At 42.1% G+C, this 16,810-nt stretch overlaps 1 protein-coding gene across 1 annotated transcript in view; it reads left to right on the top strand.

Annotated features, from left to right (window-relative positions):
* The first annotated feature begins 889 nt into the window (after nucleotides 1-889).
* MTOR (mechanistic target of rapamycin (serine/threonine kinase)) overlaps nucleotides 890-16,810 on the top strand; it is a 66,079-nt gene continuing 50,158 nt past the window's right edge. Inside the window, exons 1-23 of the mRNA XM_009584749.1 lie at nucleotides 890-1,009; nucleotides 1,393-1,501; nucleotides 2,820-3,052; nucleotides 3,426-3,626; nucleotides 4,386-4,520; nucleotides 4,965-5,240; nucleotides 5,565-5,673; nucleotides 6,520-6,706; nucleotides 6,895-7,023; nucleotides 7,846-8,090; nucleotides 8,269-8,484; nucleotides 9,124-9,329; nucleotides 9,878-10,000; nucleotides 10,357-10,446; nucleotides 10,541-10,633; nucleotides 11,142-11,276; nucleotides 11,627-11,756; nucleotides 11,999-12,249; nucleotides 14,230-14,316; nucleotides 14,911-15,078; nucleotides 15,347-15,459; nucleotides 15,872-16,034; nucleotides 16,296-16,388. Of these exons, the coding sequence (XP_009583044.1) occupies nucleotides 890-1,009; nucleotides 1,393-1,501; nucleotides 2,820-3,052; nucleotides 3,426-3,626; nucleotides 4,386-4,520; nucleotides 4,965-5,240; nucleotides 5,565-5,673; nucleotides 6,520-6,706; nucleotides 6,895-7,023; nucleotides 7,846-8,090; nucleotides 8,269-8,484; nucleotides 9,124-9,329; nucleotides 9,878-10,000; nucleotides 10,357-10,446; nucleotides 10,541-10,633; nucleotides 11,142-11,276; nucleotides 11,627-11,756; nucleotides 11,999-12,249; nucleotides 14,230-14,316; nucleotides 14,911-15,078; nucleotides 15,347-15,459; nucleotides 15,872-16,034; nucleotides 16,296-16,388 (3,612 nt within the window). The remainder of the gene's footprint in view (nucleotides 1,010-1,392; nucleotides 1,502-2,819; nucleotides 3,053-3,425; nucleotides 3,627-4,385; nucleotides 4,521-4,964; nucleotides 5,241-5,564; nucleotides 5,674-6,519; nucleotides 6,707-6,894; nucleotides 7,024-7,845; nucleotides 8,091-8,268; nucleotides 8,485-9,123; nucleotides 9,330-9,877; nucleotides 10,001-10,356; nucleotides 10,447-10,540; nucleotides 10,634-11,141; nucleotides 11,277-11,626; nucleotides 11,757-11,998; nucleotides 12,250-14,229; nucleotides 14,317-14,910; nucleotides 15,079-15,346; nucleotides 15,460-15,871; nucleotides 16,035-16,295; nucleotides 16,389-16,810) is intronic.

Genomic DNA, 16,810 nt, shown 5'->3' with positions numbered 1-16,810 from the left:
GAGGCCGCAGCCATAGGCTGCTCTCTGTGTCCGGGGGAGCTTCGCCTGGCTCCCAGCCGCGGAGAAGCCCTGAAGCCGCTTCACGCTGTAATCTCGGTGGATCTCTGTTACCGCGTGGGGGTATTGGAGGCAAAATAAGTTGAAGTTTTGGTGCCTTGTGTCGCTGTGGGCCCGTCTGTCAAGTGCTCTGTTTGGGCTTATGTAATCTGAAAATCGGGGGGGTTCAAACCTCTAAAATGTTTTCCACATAAAGAAAGACTCATGAGAAAGTTTGGTTACATGTTATGATAGTAAACATCCTGTTGCAATGATTGCTGTTGCTATAAGTAGAGTTCCCATCTCTAAATATCTACTGGAGAATGTAATACTTGCTAGGCCCCTTGTGTTGGCACAACACTAGAATTTCTGTGGAGAAACTTGGATGAAAGTGTTCAAGGAGGAGTCAGATATGATAATGATATAATCATGGGAATGATTGTGTCTACTTATTATAGGGTAATTGTAAACCCTACTCTGACCCTGCTATTTTTCAGCTATTGCATGACTCTTGGTTTAGAATTAGATCACCATGGGGTCGGGCACCTGACCTACCAGAGCACATTTTGGTATTTGAGGAACTAGAGAGTAAATAGGCTGGGGGTCAAGATACTATGTGGTGATACAGTTTTATCACAGGGTTGGAAGGCCTAAGGAATATAGTTATTTGTAATTTTATGCTCTACTGGCACAGCATCCTTGTACGCCATAGGATGCGTGTTTTGGAAACAGGCAGCAGGGGCAGCATTAAGAAAGAAGTTCAGAGATTTCAGTAGCTGAAAGCAGTAAAAAAAAGTGTCTCTCTGAAGAACTTACAGGACTTGATGCCCCCGAGCCCCAACATACCACCATCATGTCGGGCACTGTGTCCATTCTCCAACAATTTGCCAATGGCTTGAAGAGTCGCAGTGAAGAGACGAGAGCGAAAGCTGCCAAGGACTTGCAGCATTATGTCACCATGGAGCTCCGCGAAGTGAGTGCTGCAAATGAGATAATTTATCCTTGTTTATTGTACGAGTGTAGGGCATTGGCTGAGTAGTTTGGGGATGGAGATTTTTGGAATAGGGAAGCTGGTCTTAGAGAGGAGGTGGGGCATAGCAGGGACCTTACCTTTGCCGCAGCATGGAGGAGAGGTGAGTGAGTTGGTGACACAGTAATGGGTGGTCAAGCACCAGAATAAATAAACTTGACACATCTAGGGCACAAAGAAGAGATACTGTTTTGTGTTTGTAATGTATGGTTGATTTAATTTCTTTCTGTTTAAGTGACCTAACAAGCATTGTCTTTATGGAGGTTTTGGGGGCAGGAAGGAAGGAAAGAATGCTAAAAGCTGATTTGAACTTTTTCCTTTTACAGATGAGTCAGGAAGAATCTACCAGGTTTTATGATCAGCTGAACCATCACATATTTGAGCTGGTCTCTAGCTCTGATGCAAATGAAAGGAAGGGTGGCATTCTGGCTATAGGTGAGTGAAAGTGCTTAATGCCTCTGGTGAGTTTTCTTTTCGTGCATCTATCTTTAGGGACAGATTTTCAAAAGGAATGAGCTTTTATAATTGGGGCCTTACGTCTGACTGCTCAGTACGCTGGGTGCGTGCTAGTTGCTGCGCTCTGAAAATCTGTCTGTAAGTGTCAGCATGGGAGCTGCTGAGTGCTGAGAGTGGCTGAAAACCTGGTGTTTAATGGGCCCTGAGCTCTTCCGGGAGTCAAGCATCAAATGTGAGTGCTGAGCACGTGAAAATTCTGTTCTTGAGCTCAGCTGAGAACAATTTGTGCTGTCCATTTATATGTATCGGGGTGGGCTGACTCTCTCAACTCTCTTCTGTCTGAGGAGATTGATTCTTGTTATTTAAATTTACTTGGCTCAATAACAGCAGCTTCCATCCCTGGGAGGAGCTCACATAGCTTCTGCTTTGATTCTGATCAGCTGCTCCATCAGTTGCTCTGGTTGTGCTTTGGCTGTGACATGGCAGAGCTGCCTGCATTTTGACTCTTAGGGAAATCAGCTTGCATAAATACTTTGCCTTCCAAACAAGTAGCCTGTATTGTAGCAATTACTTCTTTAATAACCAAATAGGAGGTGCTTATGGTGTAGGCTCACAGACATAATCATCCAATCCCACCATGTTTGAAGACAGCGGAAATCCCTTAGTTAGAGAAATCTTTGTTGACAACATCTGATTTTAAGCTGACAGTATCGCTTTAAAATTGTTTCTGTGAATTTAGTGCTGTTGAAAGGTGCCGGCTTGACAACCCTGGACACTGATGGCCTCTTTATCTACAGAGCAGGTACAACCCAGGCACCGGCAGTGAAAGCTTCTGCCACACTGCCGCCTGCCAAGGTGCCTCCACCCTGGCCGGGAGAGACCATCTCTAGGGCTGAGGGGGAGAGCAATTTCCTTGGTCCATTCAGTCTTTGACTTCTCTACTGAGGCGGACCAGCCGTCGTAGTTGCATGTGGATGGATGCCTTTCTATTGGGAATGGGTCTGTGATCCCAGGGTGGATTTTTTTTTTTCTTTTCTTTTTAAACTAAAAATGGGGAAAATCTATGAAGCTACTGGATGCATTTTCCTGCCCACTTAACAAGTTCAGGTTCAAAAGAATGGTGGCCCTTTCCTATTGCTTGATTATTTTTTTTTTTCCTGTGGATTTTCAGTTTAGGAGGAGTTAATGGGAATCTTTAAGGAATGGATAGGGAATACTAACTCTCATCCAGGGATTACCTACTGTCTGCCTCACTGACTCTTAGGGGAACCTACAGCATTGCTCCCTTTCTCTACAGCAAGCCTTATCGGTGTTGAAGGAGGTAACGCCACCCGTATCGGCAGGTTTGCCAACTACTTGAGGAACCTCTTGCCATCCAATGACCCTGTTGTAATGGAGATGGCCTCCAAGGCTATTGGGCGGCTTGCGATGGCTGGTGACACCTTCACAGCTGAGTATGTGGAGTTTGAGGTGAAACGAGCTCTGGAATGGCTGGGAGCTGACAGGAATGAAGGTCGAAGACATGCAGCTGTAAGTGATCTTTTTTTTGTCTTCACCTGTCTTGGAACAGGATGGTTAGGATTAGTTAACAGTGGTAGGACATGTGCACAAAAAATTGCGGAAAAGCTCTGATCAGGATCAGAATGGCTGCCAGTCCATGTCTGAGAATCTGTGATGCTCTCGTGGCAGATATAGTGCTGCTTCATTGCTTCTAGCTTAGCCCAGTGACTAAAGAAGATTGAGACACCATTGTGCTAGGAACTGTAAGAGTATGGAGCTGGAAACAGCTCAGGCTCACAGACATTAACAGTCTAAACAAATGATACTACAGTCTAGAAATTATGAGGTTTGTCTATGGGTGCTCATCCTCACAGATTGTTACTGTTCCTCTCCCCACGTCCAGGTTCTTGTCCTGCGTGAGCTGGCAATCAGCGTGCCTACCTTCTTCTTCCAACAAGTGCAGCCATTCTTTGACAATATATTTGTGGCTGTGTGGGATCCCAAACAGGCCATCCGAGAGGGAGCTGTTTCTGCCTTAAGAGCCTGCCTTATCCTCACCACTCAACGGGAGCCAAAAGAGATGCAGAAGCCCCAGTGGTACAGAGTAAGAAAATAACTTTGTTTTGAAGCAGCTCCTCATAATGCAATGCAAATGATCAAGTGCCATTTTTTTAGAAGAGCTGTCTAAGCGAAGAATCTCTGTCACCTTTGTCAGTATGTCTGATTGTCAGTAGAAAACTGCCTCCCCTTGAAATGGTTGAAAGTATAATGGCTTACAAAATGAGTAGTTCCTTTAGCCCACTGTAAAAGTAAGCAAGAGACTTAATTGCATCAAGAATCCATTGCTCTATCTGCAGCTCATTTTCAGCTGTTGAGCCTGACCTAGTTTTACAGCCATGCAATCATCTATCTATTGTCATCTCTTACTAGCAGATGGTTTTTTTAGTTTAGATAAAACATGAGTAAAAAAGGTAAAGATTCTTTTGTCTGAACCTTAGCTTTGCTGCCATTGTTGCATGAATTCAAGCTTCATAATATCAAATAAGGCTTGGACAGTGCAGTCAAATGTGAACTTGGATTCCTCATAGTCAAATATGTGATGCAGATATTGATGAAGTTTATACCATAGCATGGTTGACTGGCTGTTTGCTGCAGAGCATTTTCAACATTACTAATCAGAGTCCACAACTTCTGGGTGAATCTGAATTTTGTGGTGTTATACTCTGTTACTACGCAGTTGATGTTTGTGGCTACTCTTGGAAAATTACAGGATATCAATAACTCCTGGCTGGTGGTATTGCTTTATTTCCACAGGTTTTGCTTCTGCATCATCACTGAGATTTTTTTTTTCTTTTTCCCCAAGCATACATATGAAGAGGCTGAGAAGGGCTTTGATGAGACTTTGGCCAAAGAGAAAGGAATGAATCGTGATGACCGAATCCATGGTGCCTTACTGATCCTCAATGAGCTAGTGAGAATCAGCAGTATGGAGGGAGAGGTGAGCAAATGAACAATGTGGGGATTATGGTTTCTGGTTGCCAGGTGGATTGACAATGTGTAGCAACTCAGCAATCTGTGGAAATACCCCATTGTGTTTGAAATGGGGTTGGGCTGAAAAGTCATCTGAACATGGAGTCAGAGCATTGATTATTACAAATTGAAGTGTGTCAGAGAAATAACAGCAACAACTTTGAGCTGAATAGGTATTAAGGTCTGATGGAAAGTGCAATTAACTGGATTAACTACAATGAAAAAGATTTTTATATAGAATGAGGACTCTCTGTTGCAGGTTTTGCTGGATTTTGCTTAGTTGATGTTTTACAGCCATTTGTATATCAGTTATACGGGATGCTGCTCAGGAGATTTGGGTAGCACTGTGTTGGGTATCTCTTATTCAGCTACTTTTTTTTTTTCAAAAAACACGCTTTTCTACTTTGTCCAGCGCCTTAGAGAGGAGATGGAAGAGATCACTCAGCAGCAGCTTGTGCATGACAAGTACTGCAAAGACCTGATGGGCTTCAGTACCAAACCTCGCCACATCACTCCCTTCACTAGCTTCCAGTCCCTTCAGCCCTCTCAGTCAAATGCTTTGGCTGGTCTTCTGGGGTACAGTGCCCACCAAGGAATCATGGGTTTTGCAACCTCACCTGTCCCAGCAAAGTCTACATTGGTAGAAAGTCGATGCTGCAGGGATCTAATGGAAGAGAAGTTTGATCAAGTAAGTGTTTGGTCTTCAACTTGTCTACCAACATTCACAACACCGGTTCTTGTAGAGCAATTGTCCTCCATGTCCTTACTTAGCAGGCAATACTGCCTAGTATTGAATTGAGGCATCAAAACTCATTAATTATATGTATCCTGGCTTTGTCACTGTCTCTCTTAGAGCAAGTGATTTGCTTTCTTGGAAGCAGTCTTAACTATCCACCTTTCTGATGGACTCTGAAGCCAAATGTCAGTAGAATGTCTTAAATCACCCAGGTAATAAACATTCATGCATTATTGCCAATGGCCATCTTTCAAAGCCCAATCTATCTCCTTTCAGGTGTGCCAGTGGGTTCTCAAGTGCAGAACCAGCAAAAATTCTTTGATCCAGATGACGGTTCTCAATCTGCTACCACGGTTGGCAGCTTTCCGTCCTTCAGCATTCACAGGTGACAAGACAGATGGTTGGATGTTAGAAGTGTTGCTGAAATTGGGCTGGAAGTTATCCAGCTCTCTTCGGGCCAGATAAGCTTGTGCAGGCAATGCAGCAGTACAAATGTGGTGCTTGTAAGATAAGCAAATTCCTCTGTGGGAAAAGTCTTCTTTTTCTGAATAAGTGTGACTTGATATCTCATGCCAAAATGTTGCTCTGATGAAGAAAATAGATTGAAAACTGTTGTCTGAATTCTGTGATCAATACCATAAGAGATAGAACCTCCTTTTTGTTTTTTTCCTCAGTATGTCAGACTTGGGGTTGAACTCTGCTCTCTTGCTCCCACGCAATGTATCCCGAATATTATCAGCAGAGCTGTCTTCCTTTTTCTCTGTTGCACGTGCCAGTAAATATCAAGTAAAAATGGGAAATACCTGCCAGGTTTAAAGCAGTTCAATTGACTTATCAAGCAAGCTTAGGAGAGCATCAGAGTTAGAGGCAAGTCACCAAGCTGCTCTAAGTGGGTTGGAACAAACTTTGTGTTATTATTCCAAATTTCCAATCAATCACTATAAAAGCAAGATGCTTGGATCTTATTTGTGTATAGAACCTGTTGCAATGTTTTTTTTCTCATAGCTCTTTTATTTTGGTGATTTTTTTTTTTTATTTTAAAAGAAAACCTTCTGGGCTTTGAAAATTTTAATATATGGTGACATGTATTTGCCACTGCTCATGTCAGCAAATTTTATATGGCTGTGTCTATTCCCTATTTTTATACTTGTAAAGGTTTAGTTGCAAATGTGATGCAACTGTATAAACCTAAACGAGTTCCAATATCTCTATTGTTCTCTCTTGTGGGCAGCTGATCAGTATCTTCCAGACACCATGAATCATGTTCTCAGCTGTGTGAAGAAGGAGAAGGAGCGAACAGCAGCCTTCCAGGCCTTAGGTTTGCTTTCTGTGGCTGTGAGGTCTGAGTTTCAAGCTTACCTGCCAAAAGTCCTTGAAATCATAAAAGCAGCTCTTCCACCAAAGGACTTTGCCCACAAGTAAGTACGTGAAGGTTAGAGGAAGAAACTAAAGCACCTGTTCTTTGTATAATTTTTGTGTTGTGGGATCAAATTATTGTATTAAAATCAGAGGTATTTCTGTAAGACTGGTAACAGAAGTAGGATGAGGAAGGAGGTTTGAAAAATAGCAGCTTCTCTTAATGAACTTTTCTATGGTCCCTTTCCAGGAGGCAGAAGTCTGTGCAGGTTGATGCCACAGTCTTCACCTGCATTAGTATGCTGGCACGAGCCATGGGACCCAGTATCCAGCAGGATATCAAAGAGCTTTTGGAACCTATGCTGGCTGTGGGCCTGAGGTAAGTACAAGGCATGGGAGCATATTTTTCTGTTAGCCACTGGATGGCATTGTTGGCCATACAGAATGAGACCTTGAAAGTCTTCAGATTGAGAAGGAAGATTATTGCTTTTAAATGATCTTTCAGAAGATCAGTACAGCTCTTTCAGAAGAATAATGTTTTAAGTGTTAATGTGTCTGTTGAGTTACTTAAGAGCATTGGTCTTTGTGTAAAGAAATCTTTTTGTAGAACAACTAGGGAATTCAAAAGCAATCTCCTTTGCTTTCCACTATTCAAACACATTTGGCAACAGCCTGCAAAAATTTAGAAAGCCTCTGAAGGCCAGCAGATTTCTGCCATATCAAATTGGCAGGGAAGGAGAATTGAAGCACTGAGTATTTGTTCCTAGCTTCTTTCACCTTTGGAGCTGACTGTTCCTGTTGGAAATTTCCTAGCTCGTAAAGCTGTTAGTATGGGAGGGTGTGGAGAAAGTATCCAGATAGCACAAAGCTGTTTAGATTAGATTAATGTTACCATCTGGATGTGAATTTAGTTGCCTTTGTGTCTAAAAGGCACAAGTATAACGAATCACTTAGATTTGTAACAGTATTCTAGCAATATTGCCTATTGTAGCGATGTGTGCTGCCGGTCCCAGCAGTTTGCTCACCAAGTTCATCTCGTGTGCCTGAGTTCACACAAGGACCCTGTGCTCTGCTGGCAGGTGTTGCTGTGATGTGTGAACGCCCACAATTATCTTCTGAGGGAAAAGGCATAAACAAAAGGGTGAAATATGCACCTCATGGTTTCTGTTCTAATGACTATGTGCCTGCTTCTTGCCCTCAGCCCTGCTCTAACAGCTGTGCTGTATGACTTGAGTCGTCAGATCCCCCAGCTAAAGAAGGATATCCAGGATGGGCTGCTGAAAATGCTCTCTCTTGTTCTAATGCACAAGCCTCTGCGACATCCAGGCATGCCAAAGGGCCTTGCCCACCAGCTTGCCTCCCCTAGCCTCACCAACATCCCAGAGGCCAGTGATGTGGGTAGCATCACTCTTGCCCTTCGTACACTGGGTAGCTTTGAGTTTGAAGGTAAGATGAAATAAGGAAGCAGGGGGCCAAGGGGTATGGGATATAAACACTACTGCACTGGATTAGAGTGCAAGTAGCAGGAAAATTCTGAGAGTACTTTCTTTAAACTCCTCTTCCCTGGTAAGACCAGTAATTGAGGTGTAAACCTGTGTTCAAGTCCCCGTCTTCTTCTTTCTAGGCCACTCTCTGACTCAGTTTGTTCGGCACTGTGCAGACCACTTTCTGAACAGCGAACACAAGGAGATCCGGATGGAAGCAGCCCGCACTTGCTCTCGCTTGCTCACACCTTCCATCCACTTGATCAGTGGTCATGCTCATGTGGTCAGTCAGACGGCAGTGCAGGTTGTGGCTGACGTTCTCAGCAAACTGCTTGTGGTTGGAATAACTGACCCAGGTTAGTGTGGGGTTCAAAGAAAAGGGTTCTCCTACCACGTGTTAATGTTAGCACATCAGCAGCTCATGATATTAAGGTTGTGGTGGAATTTGAACATATTTGCCACTAACTTAAGCTGTCATTCTTCGCAAATTAAAAAGGTCTCCCAATTTCTCTTCCCAGATCTTGATTTTTGAGATATTAATAGAACACTAGTGCAAAATGCTCGAACTGTGCCCTTGGTAATCCTTTGAATTAGGTAGATCCCTGAGACTTCTTTTGCTGCTGTTCGTGTGTTGTGGCCTTCAACTTTGTAGGGAGGGGATTCGTCCCTTCTGTTGAATCTTCCTACTTGATTTTTTTTATTCTTTCAGTTGCAATATGGTAACCTGAGATGTGTTCATTTTCTGCACACTGCCTCCAAATGTGCCACTTGTAGGTGCAAGAGGTTGGCATTGTACTGATCTGGGTATTGGGGCAGTACTGAGCAGCACTGAATCTGTTTGGGCTGTAAAACACTGATGTATCGTGTCTCATGCTTGGGAAGCTCTTAGCATTTCCCTGAGGTTGTGAACAATTTTTGAGGCCAGTTTGTGAATAAGGGCAATAATAAGAACAGGACTTTACTGCATTTAAAGAGAAACAAATGTGTTCTTGCAGACCCTGATATACGTTTCTGTGTGTTGGCTTCTCTGGATGAGCGATTTGATGCTCACCTTGCCCAGGCGGAAAATTTGCAAGCTCTTTTTGTGGCCCTGAATGATCAAGTATTTGAAATCCGAGAGCTGGCCATCTGTACTGTGGGTCGCCTGAGCAGCATGAACCCTGCTTTTGTCATGCCTTTCCTGCGCAAGATGTTAATCCAGGTAATGAAGAGGAATGCCTGCAGTGAAAATATAGTACTTGGTATTGAGATTAAGATGGTGTTAAAGAACTGGGCTATCTAGCTGTAGTGAATGTGTGGGAGAGTGGGGGAATATCTCCCTTTTGGAAAATATTTATTACCCAGCTTAGTAGGTTTCAGGAAGTCTTTTTAGTGATAGATGTTTGGACTGAAGCTCTAAGGATGTATTAGAAAGGAAAGGATAGCAGTCATCATTTCACCCCACATTCATTATGCTGGGGTGCTTTCCATCTGTATTGAGGAAGAACGTTCTGTGCTTCTTTTAGGTGAATGGATGGCACCACTTCATAAACGTAGATGGTTTTGGAGCCATCTATTCAGTTTTATGCTAATTCATTTTAGCTTCATTTAGACATAAATGACTGGATGGAGTGTAAATGTAGAACACCCTTTACAAGTGCTGAGATTGTTTTTTCTTTCTGTTGTCATTGGACAGGAGAGGAGGAAATCCAAAGAATTTTGCCTAACTTTATTTTCCCTGTTCTCATGCTTCCACTGTCTTTTCTGCAGATTCTCACAGAGCTGGAACACAGTGGTGTTGGCAGGATTAAAGAGCAAAGTGCCAGGATGTTGGGTCACCTGGTTTCTAACGCTCCACGCCTCATTCGTCCATATATGGAACCTATTCTTAAGGTAGAGTCACTATATATTTCCTGGTGACTTTGGGGTGAGATGATACAGCAAGTGGATACATGACTGTCAGGAGCTGCTGTTCTTTTGCTTCATCATAGCAGGAAAAAATTACATTGGTGTGGATGTTACCCACGGTAATGCATGTTCGCGACAGTGTAGCCTAACTTGATTCTGGATTTGCATAAAGTTTGTGAAACAAAAGGTTCATTTATTGTTGAAATGCTCACCGTGATGCAATCTGAGCCCCTATCGAATCAATTTCAGGTGTAAACAAAAGGAAAGATCAATTTGAGTGTTGCATGTACAGCAAGGAGTCTTCTAAACACATTCTAATTTGTTCCTCTGTCACCTACCAGGCACTGATTGTGAAACTGAAAGATCCCGATCCAGATCCAAATCCAGGGGTGATTAACAATGTCCTAGCTACCATAGGGGAGCTTGCACAGGTAAGGATACTGCAGGTACCTCTTTTCCACGCTTGTCAGTTGTTAAGCTTTTGGCAATGCTAGATGAAGGACTTTGATTTTTGTCTTTCAATAGGTCAGTGGGCTGGAGATGAGGAAGTGGGTGGATGAGCTTTTCATTATAATTATGGACATGCTACAGGACTCCTCCCTGCTGGCTAAAAGACAAGTAAGTGTTTGACAACTGCACTAAACTTGCCTTCTGCTGTGACCAAAGCTGTAATGAAATACCCCTGTGTCCCATCATAGCTGCTAAAATGAACCTTTAAATCACTCAAGTCTCTCTTGTGGAGTGTATAGTCACAGGTGACACACAGGTCAGGGATTGTAGGGCCTGTCTGTTGTGACATAGTATGGAATTGTGAAAAGAAAAGAAGAAGAAAAACAAAAAAGAAGCAGTTTTTATTGGAAGGCTTGGACTCGCCGAATTGAATGCCTATTTGAGGTGTATCTCTGAGGGAGGGAAATTATGGCAGTCAGAGTCTAATAAATTGTTGATTATCACTTTCTTTACTATTGCTTATTAAAAAACACTCTTTATAGAGGCTTTCAAACCATGGACTATGGTTTGCAGTGTGATCCTAAAATGCTCAAAGAAACTTTACAGAAGTTGAATGACTGATGGATCAGGAGATTCCCTGGTCAAAACTAATCTTCTCTGGGCTTGATCTTTCCAGGTGGCTCTTTGGACACTGGGACAGCTTGTGGCCAGCACTGGTTATGTGGTGGAACCATACAGGAAGTACCCTACTTTGCTGGAGGTGCTTCTGAACTTCCTGAAGACTGAGCAGAACCAGGGCACCCGTAGAGAGGTATGAACATGAAGCTATCACATAACCGTTTCTAAAAGTTTTTGGGGGGGAGAGAGCTGTCAAATTAATCTGTCTGCATAGATTCAGGGGGGGCAGGGGGGGAGGCGAAAGATCATTGTTGTGGCTGATAGAAGTACAATAAGCAGAATTAAGAGGTGAAAGTGTTGAGTTAGTGAAATGGCCTCCAGCCATTGAATGGAAAGCACTGATGTTTTTTCCAGGCAGTCACTTTAGTTCCAGATTTTCTCTCTTTAGTCCTCAGCAGCTTTCCAAACATGTGGGTTCATGTGTTGAGTTTTGTCTTGCTGATGAAGTTCTGATGAATTTTCTTTTTCCTTCTGTCTTATCAGGCTATTCGTGTGTTAGGGTTGCTGGGTGCTTTGGACCCTTACAAACACAAAGTGAACATTGGCATGATTGATCAGTCACGAGATGCTTCAGCTGTCAGCCTCTCGGAGTCCAAATCCAGCCAGGATTCTTGTAAGCATCTGAATTTCTTACAAGTGAATAGGTTTATAATCTACAAACAGGTCTTGATTTTTTTTTTTTTTTTAATTTTTTGTGGTTGTTTTGTTTTGTTGTTACCAGTTTGTCTCCTCTTCTTAATAAATTATTAGTGTACATGTTTTCACCTAATACTTGGGTGCTCCTGAATGCACCTAATACTAGGGTGCTTCAAGACCATTTAATACGTAGATTTGACACCACCTTCTTTCTCCTAGCGGATTACAGTACCAGTGAGATGTTGGTGAACATGGGAAACCTCCCTCTGGATGAGTTCTATCCAGCTGTCTCTATGGTGGCACTGATGAGAATTTTCCGAGACCAATCCTTGTCCCAACACCACACTATGGTAGTTCAGGCCATCACCTTTATTTTCAAATCTCTTGGGCTGAAGTGTGTGCAGTTCCTGCCCCAGGTCATGCCAACGTTCCTTAATGTAATACGGGTTTGTGATGGTGCCATCCGAGAGGTGAGTGTACTAGGGACCACTCCTCCTTCCTTCCTGTTCCACTGCCCTAACATAAGAATCCATTTTTTAAAAGAGAATGTGACTGGCTTTGGGCATTGCTGTGCTATGTGTTGCTGCCAAGCATGCTGCAGAAGTGAGGTTCAGCTTTGCTTTTTCTCTCCTGTGAGCATTTGGTAAAATATCGAGTGGAAACAATTTTTCTGCTTCTTATTGGAACAGCTGCTTCTGAGCATAATCCTTAGAAGGCCAATATTTGATTCTGGTTTTTTATCAAGCTGGTCTTGTTCAGGAAAACAGCCTGTGCAGCTTCCAGAGCTTTCAGTGATCTCTGCATTAATGTACTGTTGCAAACAGTATTGTTAAATAATACAGGTAGATTCTTTAAATTTCTGATGCAATCATGTACTTTGGCTCATCTCTGAGAAGGAAAATTCAATTTGCTACAGTCTGCTAACATTCAGAGCAGTGTGGGTGGTGATTCCACAGCAGTGCTTTCTCTTCCTTCCCACTTAAGTTACAGTTTTAGAAGGAAATGAGAATTGTGTGAAGATAATAATGGGCTTAAAGTTCACTTAACCAGAGATGGCTGCTGTTTGCCAAGCCTCTTCCTCAGGCAGCTGAAAATAATCTCTGGGGTGGGAAGGGCAGTTTGTACTAGTTATTGGTACTGTGTTTTATAGGTGGGATGGGTGCTCCCTTAGCAGAATCCCAACCCTGCTATAGAACCGCTGTTTTCTCCCAGACTGAACTACTACTCAGATTGGAAGGAAAACATCTCACACGCCTGGGTTGGCCGAACTCCTAGACCTGACTGATCTAACTTGCTTGAAAGCTATGCAGTTGTGCACACTCTGTTTAAAAATTTTCAGGTAAAAGAAGATGGTGAAAGTGTACTGGGGAGAAGAGCTGAGGTGGGTATGCGCGACACTAAAGCCTAAAGGAGGCAGGTCCTTGTCCTATATGTAAGCATCCTCTCACTACACCAAAAAAAAGGCACAGTACAGGAGCTCATGGTTTATTTTTGGTAAATGTAGGTGTACTGCTTTCACTAAAGTAGCTGATGTTATTTCTTACTTAGTTTTCACAAAAATCTGTTGTCTCTTTTTCTGAGCTCCCCTTTGTATTTTGTCACTATAGTCTTCAGATACTGCATGAAGAAATAAAATTTAATATATGATAATTTACATCTTCCTATTTTCCTAGAGGAAAAAAAGATTATATACATTTATTTTGTGGACAAAGTGATTTAACCCACATTATTTCACACCAATCTCAAAAGTAAATTCATTGTCATGAGTGCATAAGACTGTATTGGGGCAAAAGGAATTGCAAAACTGTCATAGCATATCCGAATAAAATTGTCTCGGTCAAAATTCTTCTATGGTACAATCAACCATCTTTCAAAAAAATGTGATATTTCTGGCAAGGACCAAACTCTCTTCCCCAGTAACTTTTCACCAATATATCTTGGTGGGGATGGGAAAGCGTGCAGAAGGAGTATCTTAAAATGTGTGCCAGTTTGGTTTACAGGCAGGGGGAAAAGATTAGGGGCTAAATTTTTGGAAGCATCCTTCAAACCTGAATTACAGAGGTCTGTAGTTGAGGTGTTTGTGCTTGCAAGTCTGTTCTGACACTTTATAAATTTGCTGACACATTATAAACCCCTATTTCTATGCTTGACTGTCTAAAGCTTTGAGCTCATAAATTTTTGATGCAAGTTGGGAGAAAGGGGGAAAACCAACCAAACTACTGCCAAAAAACCCAAAACTACTGCCCTCCCCCCCCACACCCCCACCCAAAAACCCAAATCACTGAGCTGAAGCTGCCAAGAATTTAGCCCCAGATTTTGAGCATATAGGAGCTATGCATGCTATTTGTTCGGTAAATGAGCTTGCAACTGGCCTGTGAAACGCCGTTTACCCAGCGTTGCTTTGACGTTTGAATAAGCTACATTGATCACTACACATTTCTTCCTACCAGTTCCTCTTCCAGCAGCTAGGGATGTTGGTGTCCTTTGTGAGAAGTCATATTCGGCCCTATATGGATGAAATTGTCACCCTGATGAGAGTGAGTACAATCTTTAAGCCAGCATTTTACTGTCAGAAAAGGTGGATAGTGTTTCTGTCATTATCAAATGTATCAATTACTTCATTAATTCATATGAAGTGCAGAATTCCATGCATTTGAAGTAATAATTGTATTTTGAAATAACATGTATTTGAAACAATACTGCACATTATTACTAATAACTGCAATAAGAGCAGCTCCTAGGTTCTGCTAGTGCCCAACTTCTTTTGAGCGCTTGGATTTTGTGCACTTATTACTTTCAGAAACATAGTTTTAGCAAGAGGTGTTCAGAGTTCATAAATAGGTGGCATTTCACTTCATTTTCACTTACTATTTGCAAACACTTAGAAGGATTAGGAAAAATCAGTTGCCTAGAGATTGTTTTTAACAGCTATAAACATACTGAAGGCACAGTGTGTTATAAAAACAGACCAAAACTGCCAATTTGTATTAGTCTATAGGGGAAGTATAGTCGCTCCCTGCAATCTTGAATTTATCTAGATACTGTCTCCTACAGTTTGATTTTCTTATAATTGGTACAGCTCAATTGAAGAACTGTTTAATTTTTTCCCTTTTTTTTTTTTTCTTCTGTAGGACTTCTGGGTCATGAACAACTCCATACAGAGCACAATTATCCTACTTATCGAGCAAATTGTGGTAGCTCTAGGAGGTGAATTCAAACTTTATCTGCCTCAGCTCATTCCTCACATGTTACGGGTCTTCATGCATGACAATAGTCAGAGTCGCATTGTCTCTGTCAAGGTGAGTGGGAAGCTGCAGCAGCTGGGTTGATTTGGGTATTGCTGAGGCAGGTGCATGCCCAGTGTGCCATGCTCCAGCAGGGCTTCTGCTGCTTGCGTGTTGCAAGCAAATGAGATAGGTGCAGTTCAGCAGTGGCTCGGTGTGAAATGATGCAGACAGTACTTTCCTTTAACGTGCAGGATTGAAGCAATTTTTCACTGGATACTGACTTATTTAAAATGCATCTTTTTCATGACTTTGAGTCACATTGAGTCGTTTTTCCCTCCAGCTATTGAATGCGATCCAGCTCTTTGGAGCCAACTTGGATGACTACCTTCATTTGTTACTACCTCCCATTGTAAAGCTATTTGATGCCCCAGATGTTCCAGTGGTGGCTCGCAAGTAAGTGCTAGTGGCTTTGCAGTCTCTTTTTTTGCCTGTGATATCCAAGTTCTGCAATGGCTGCCCTAGCCATATGTAGAATGAAATACTGCTTAGTTCCTTCCGCAGGTTTCCTCAGTGTTAAATCGTTATGGAAGGTTATTTTTGGTTGGACATCACAGCACTGTTACTAGCTTTTCTTGGGTATAGACTATTACTTTCTGGTTCTCACCTGCCAGTATTTTAGTCACTGCAACTTGCAAGCTGTCCTGCAAGTACTGGCTGCATTGACAGAGTTCTGGTGAGATGTTTTTCCTATTACTGTTGATGCCTAGGAGGACTGCACATGAATCACTTACGTATTTTTACATCTCGTTTCTCCTGTCTTATACCATGAGAGATAAGTCCTCCCTTCTTTCCACTCTGACTTTAGAGCTGCTCTAGAAACAGTGGACCGCTTGACAGAGTCCCTGGATTTCACTGATTATGCTTCACGGATTATTCATCCCATCGTGCGAACACTAGATCAGAGCCCTGAGCTACGAACAACTGCAATGGACACCCTCTCCTCTCTGGTGTTCCAGCTGGGAAAGAAGGTAATATTCTTCTTAGGCTTGAAAGCTCATAAAAGGAGGGACTGTCCCAAAGATCAAGGCTTTAAAGTTGAATATTTGTAATGCACTCATTCTGGATTTTAAAGAAAACAGATTTTTCTTCTCTTAGTTGTTTCTGGAATTGGGAGTTACTGAAATCAAACCTTCAGAATTGGTTTCTTATAAGATCAATGAAACAAAGGTGGAATTTTACTGTTCTTGGTGAGACTGAGTAACTAGCTTTTGATGCGTTCCCCTCTACAGTACCAGATTTTTATCCCGATGGTGAACAAAGTTCTGGTGCGACACAAAATTAACCATCAACGCTATGATGTTCTTATCTGCAGAATTGTAAAGGTGAGTTGACAAGTATATAGTTGATAGCATAAGTGCACTTTGGGGATGTTTTCATGTTGAAACAGATGTACCTGGAAACTTCACTTTCAGTTACTCATAAAATGAAAAATGGTTGTTGCTATATTTGTGTGTTAAGTACAGCTTTTTAAGGAGACTTTGAGATTGCATTGGGAAAATTACTGTCAACTGATATCAATTATTTCCTCTAGAAAAATCACTGCAAGATCTAGGTAAGAACTTAGACTTGTAGCCAGTGTCACTTTTTTTTTCTCAGTAGTTCTTAAATGTGGATTTACCCTATTTTTTCCACAGTTTCAGGACTTAAGGAGACATCTCAGTATTTTCCATAGGATGTCCCACATTTCAAAAACTCAGTAACTGCTTTGCAATTTGTTTAGTGTGGAACAAGCAGCACACTGCTG

The sequence above is a fragment of the Fulmarus glacialis genome, unplaced genomic scaffold, assembly GCF_000690835.1.
Source record: "Fulmarus glacialis isolate BGI_N327 unplaced genomic scaffold, ASM69083v1 scaffold34709, whole genome shotgun sequence".
Taxonomy (NCBI): Eukaryota; Metazoa; Chordata; class Aves; order Procellariiformes; family Procellariidae; genus Fulmarus; species Fulmarus glacialis.
This window is presented reverse-complemented; position numbering and strand designations above follow the sequence as displayed.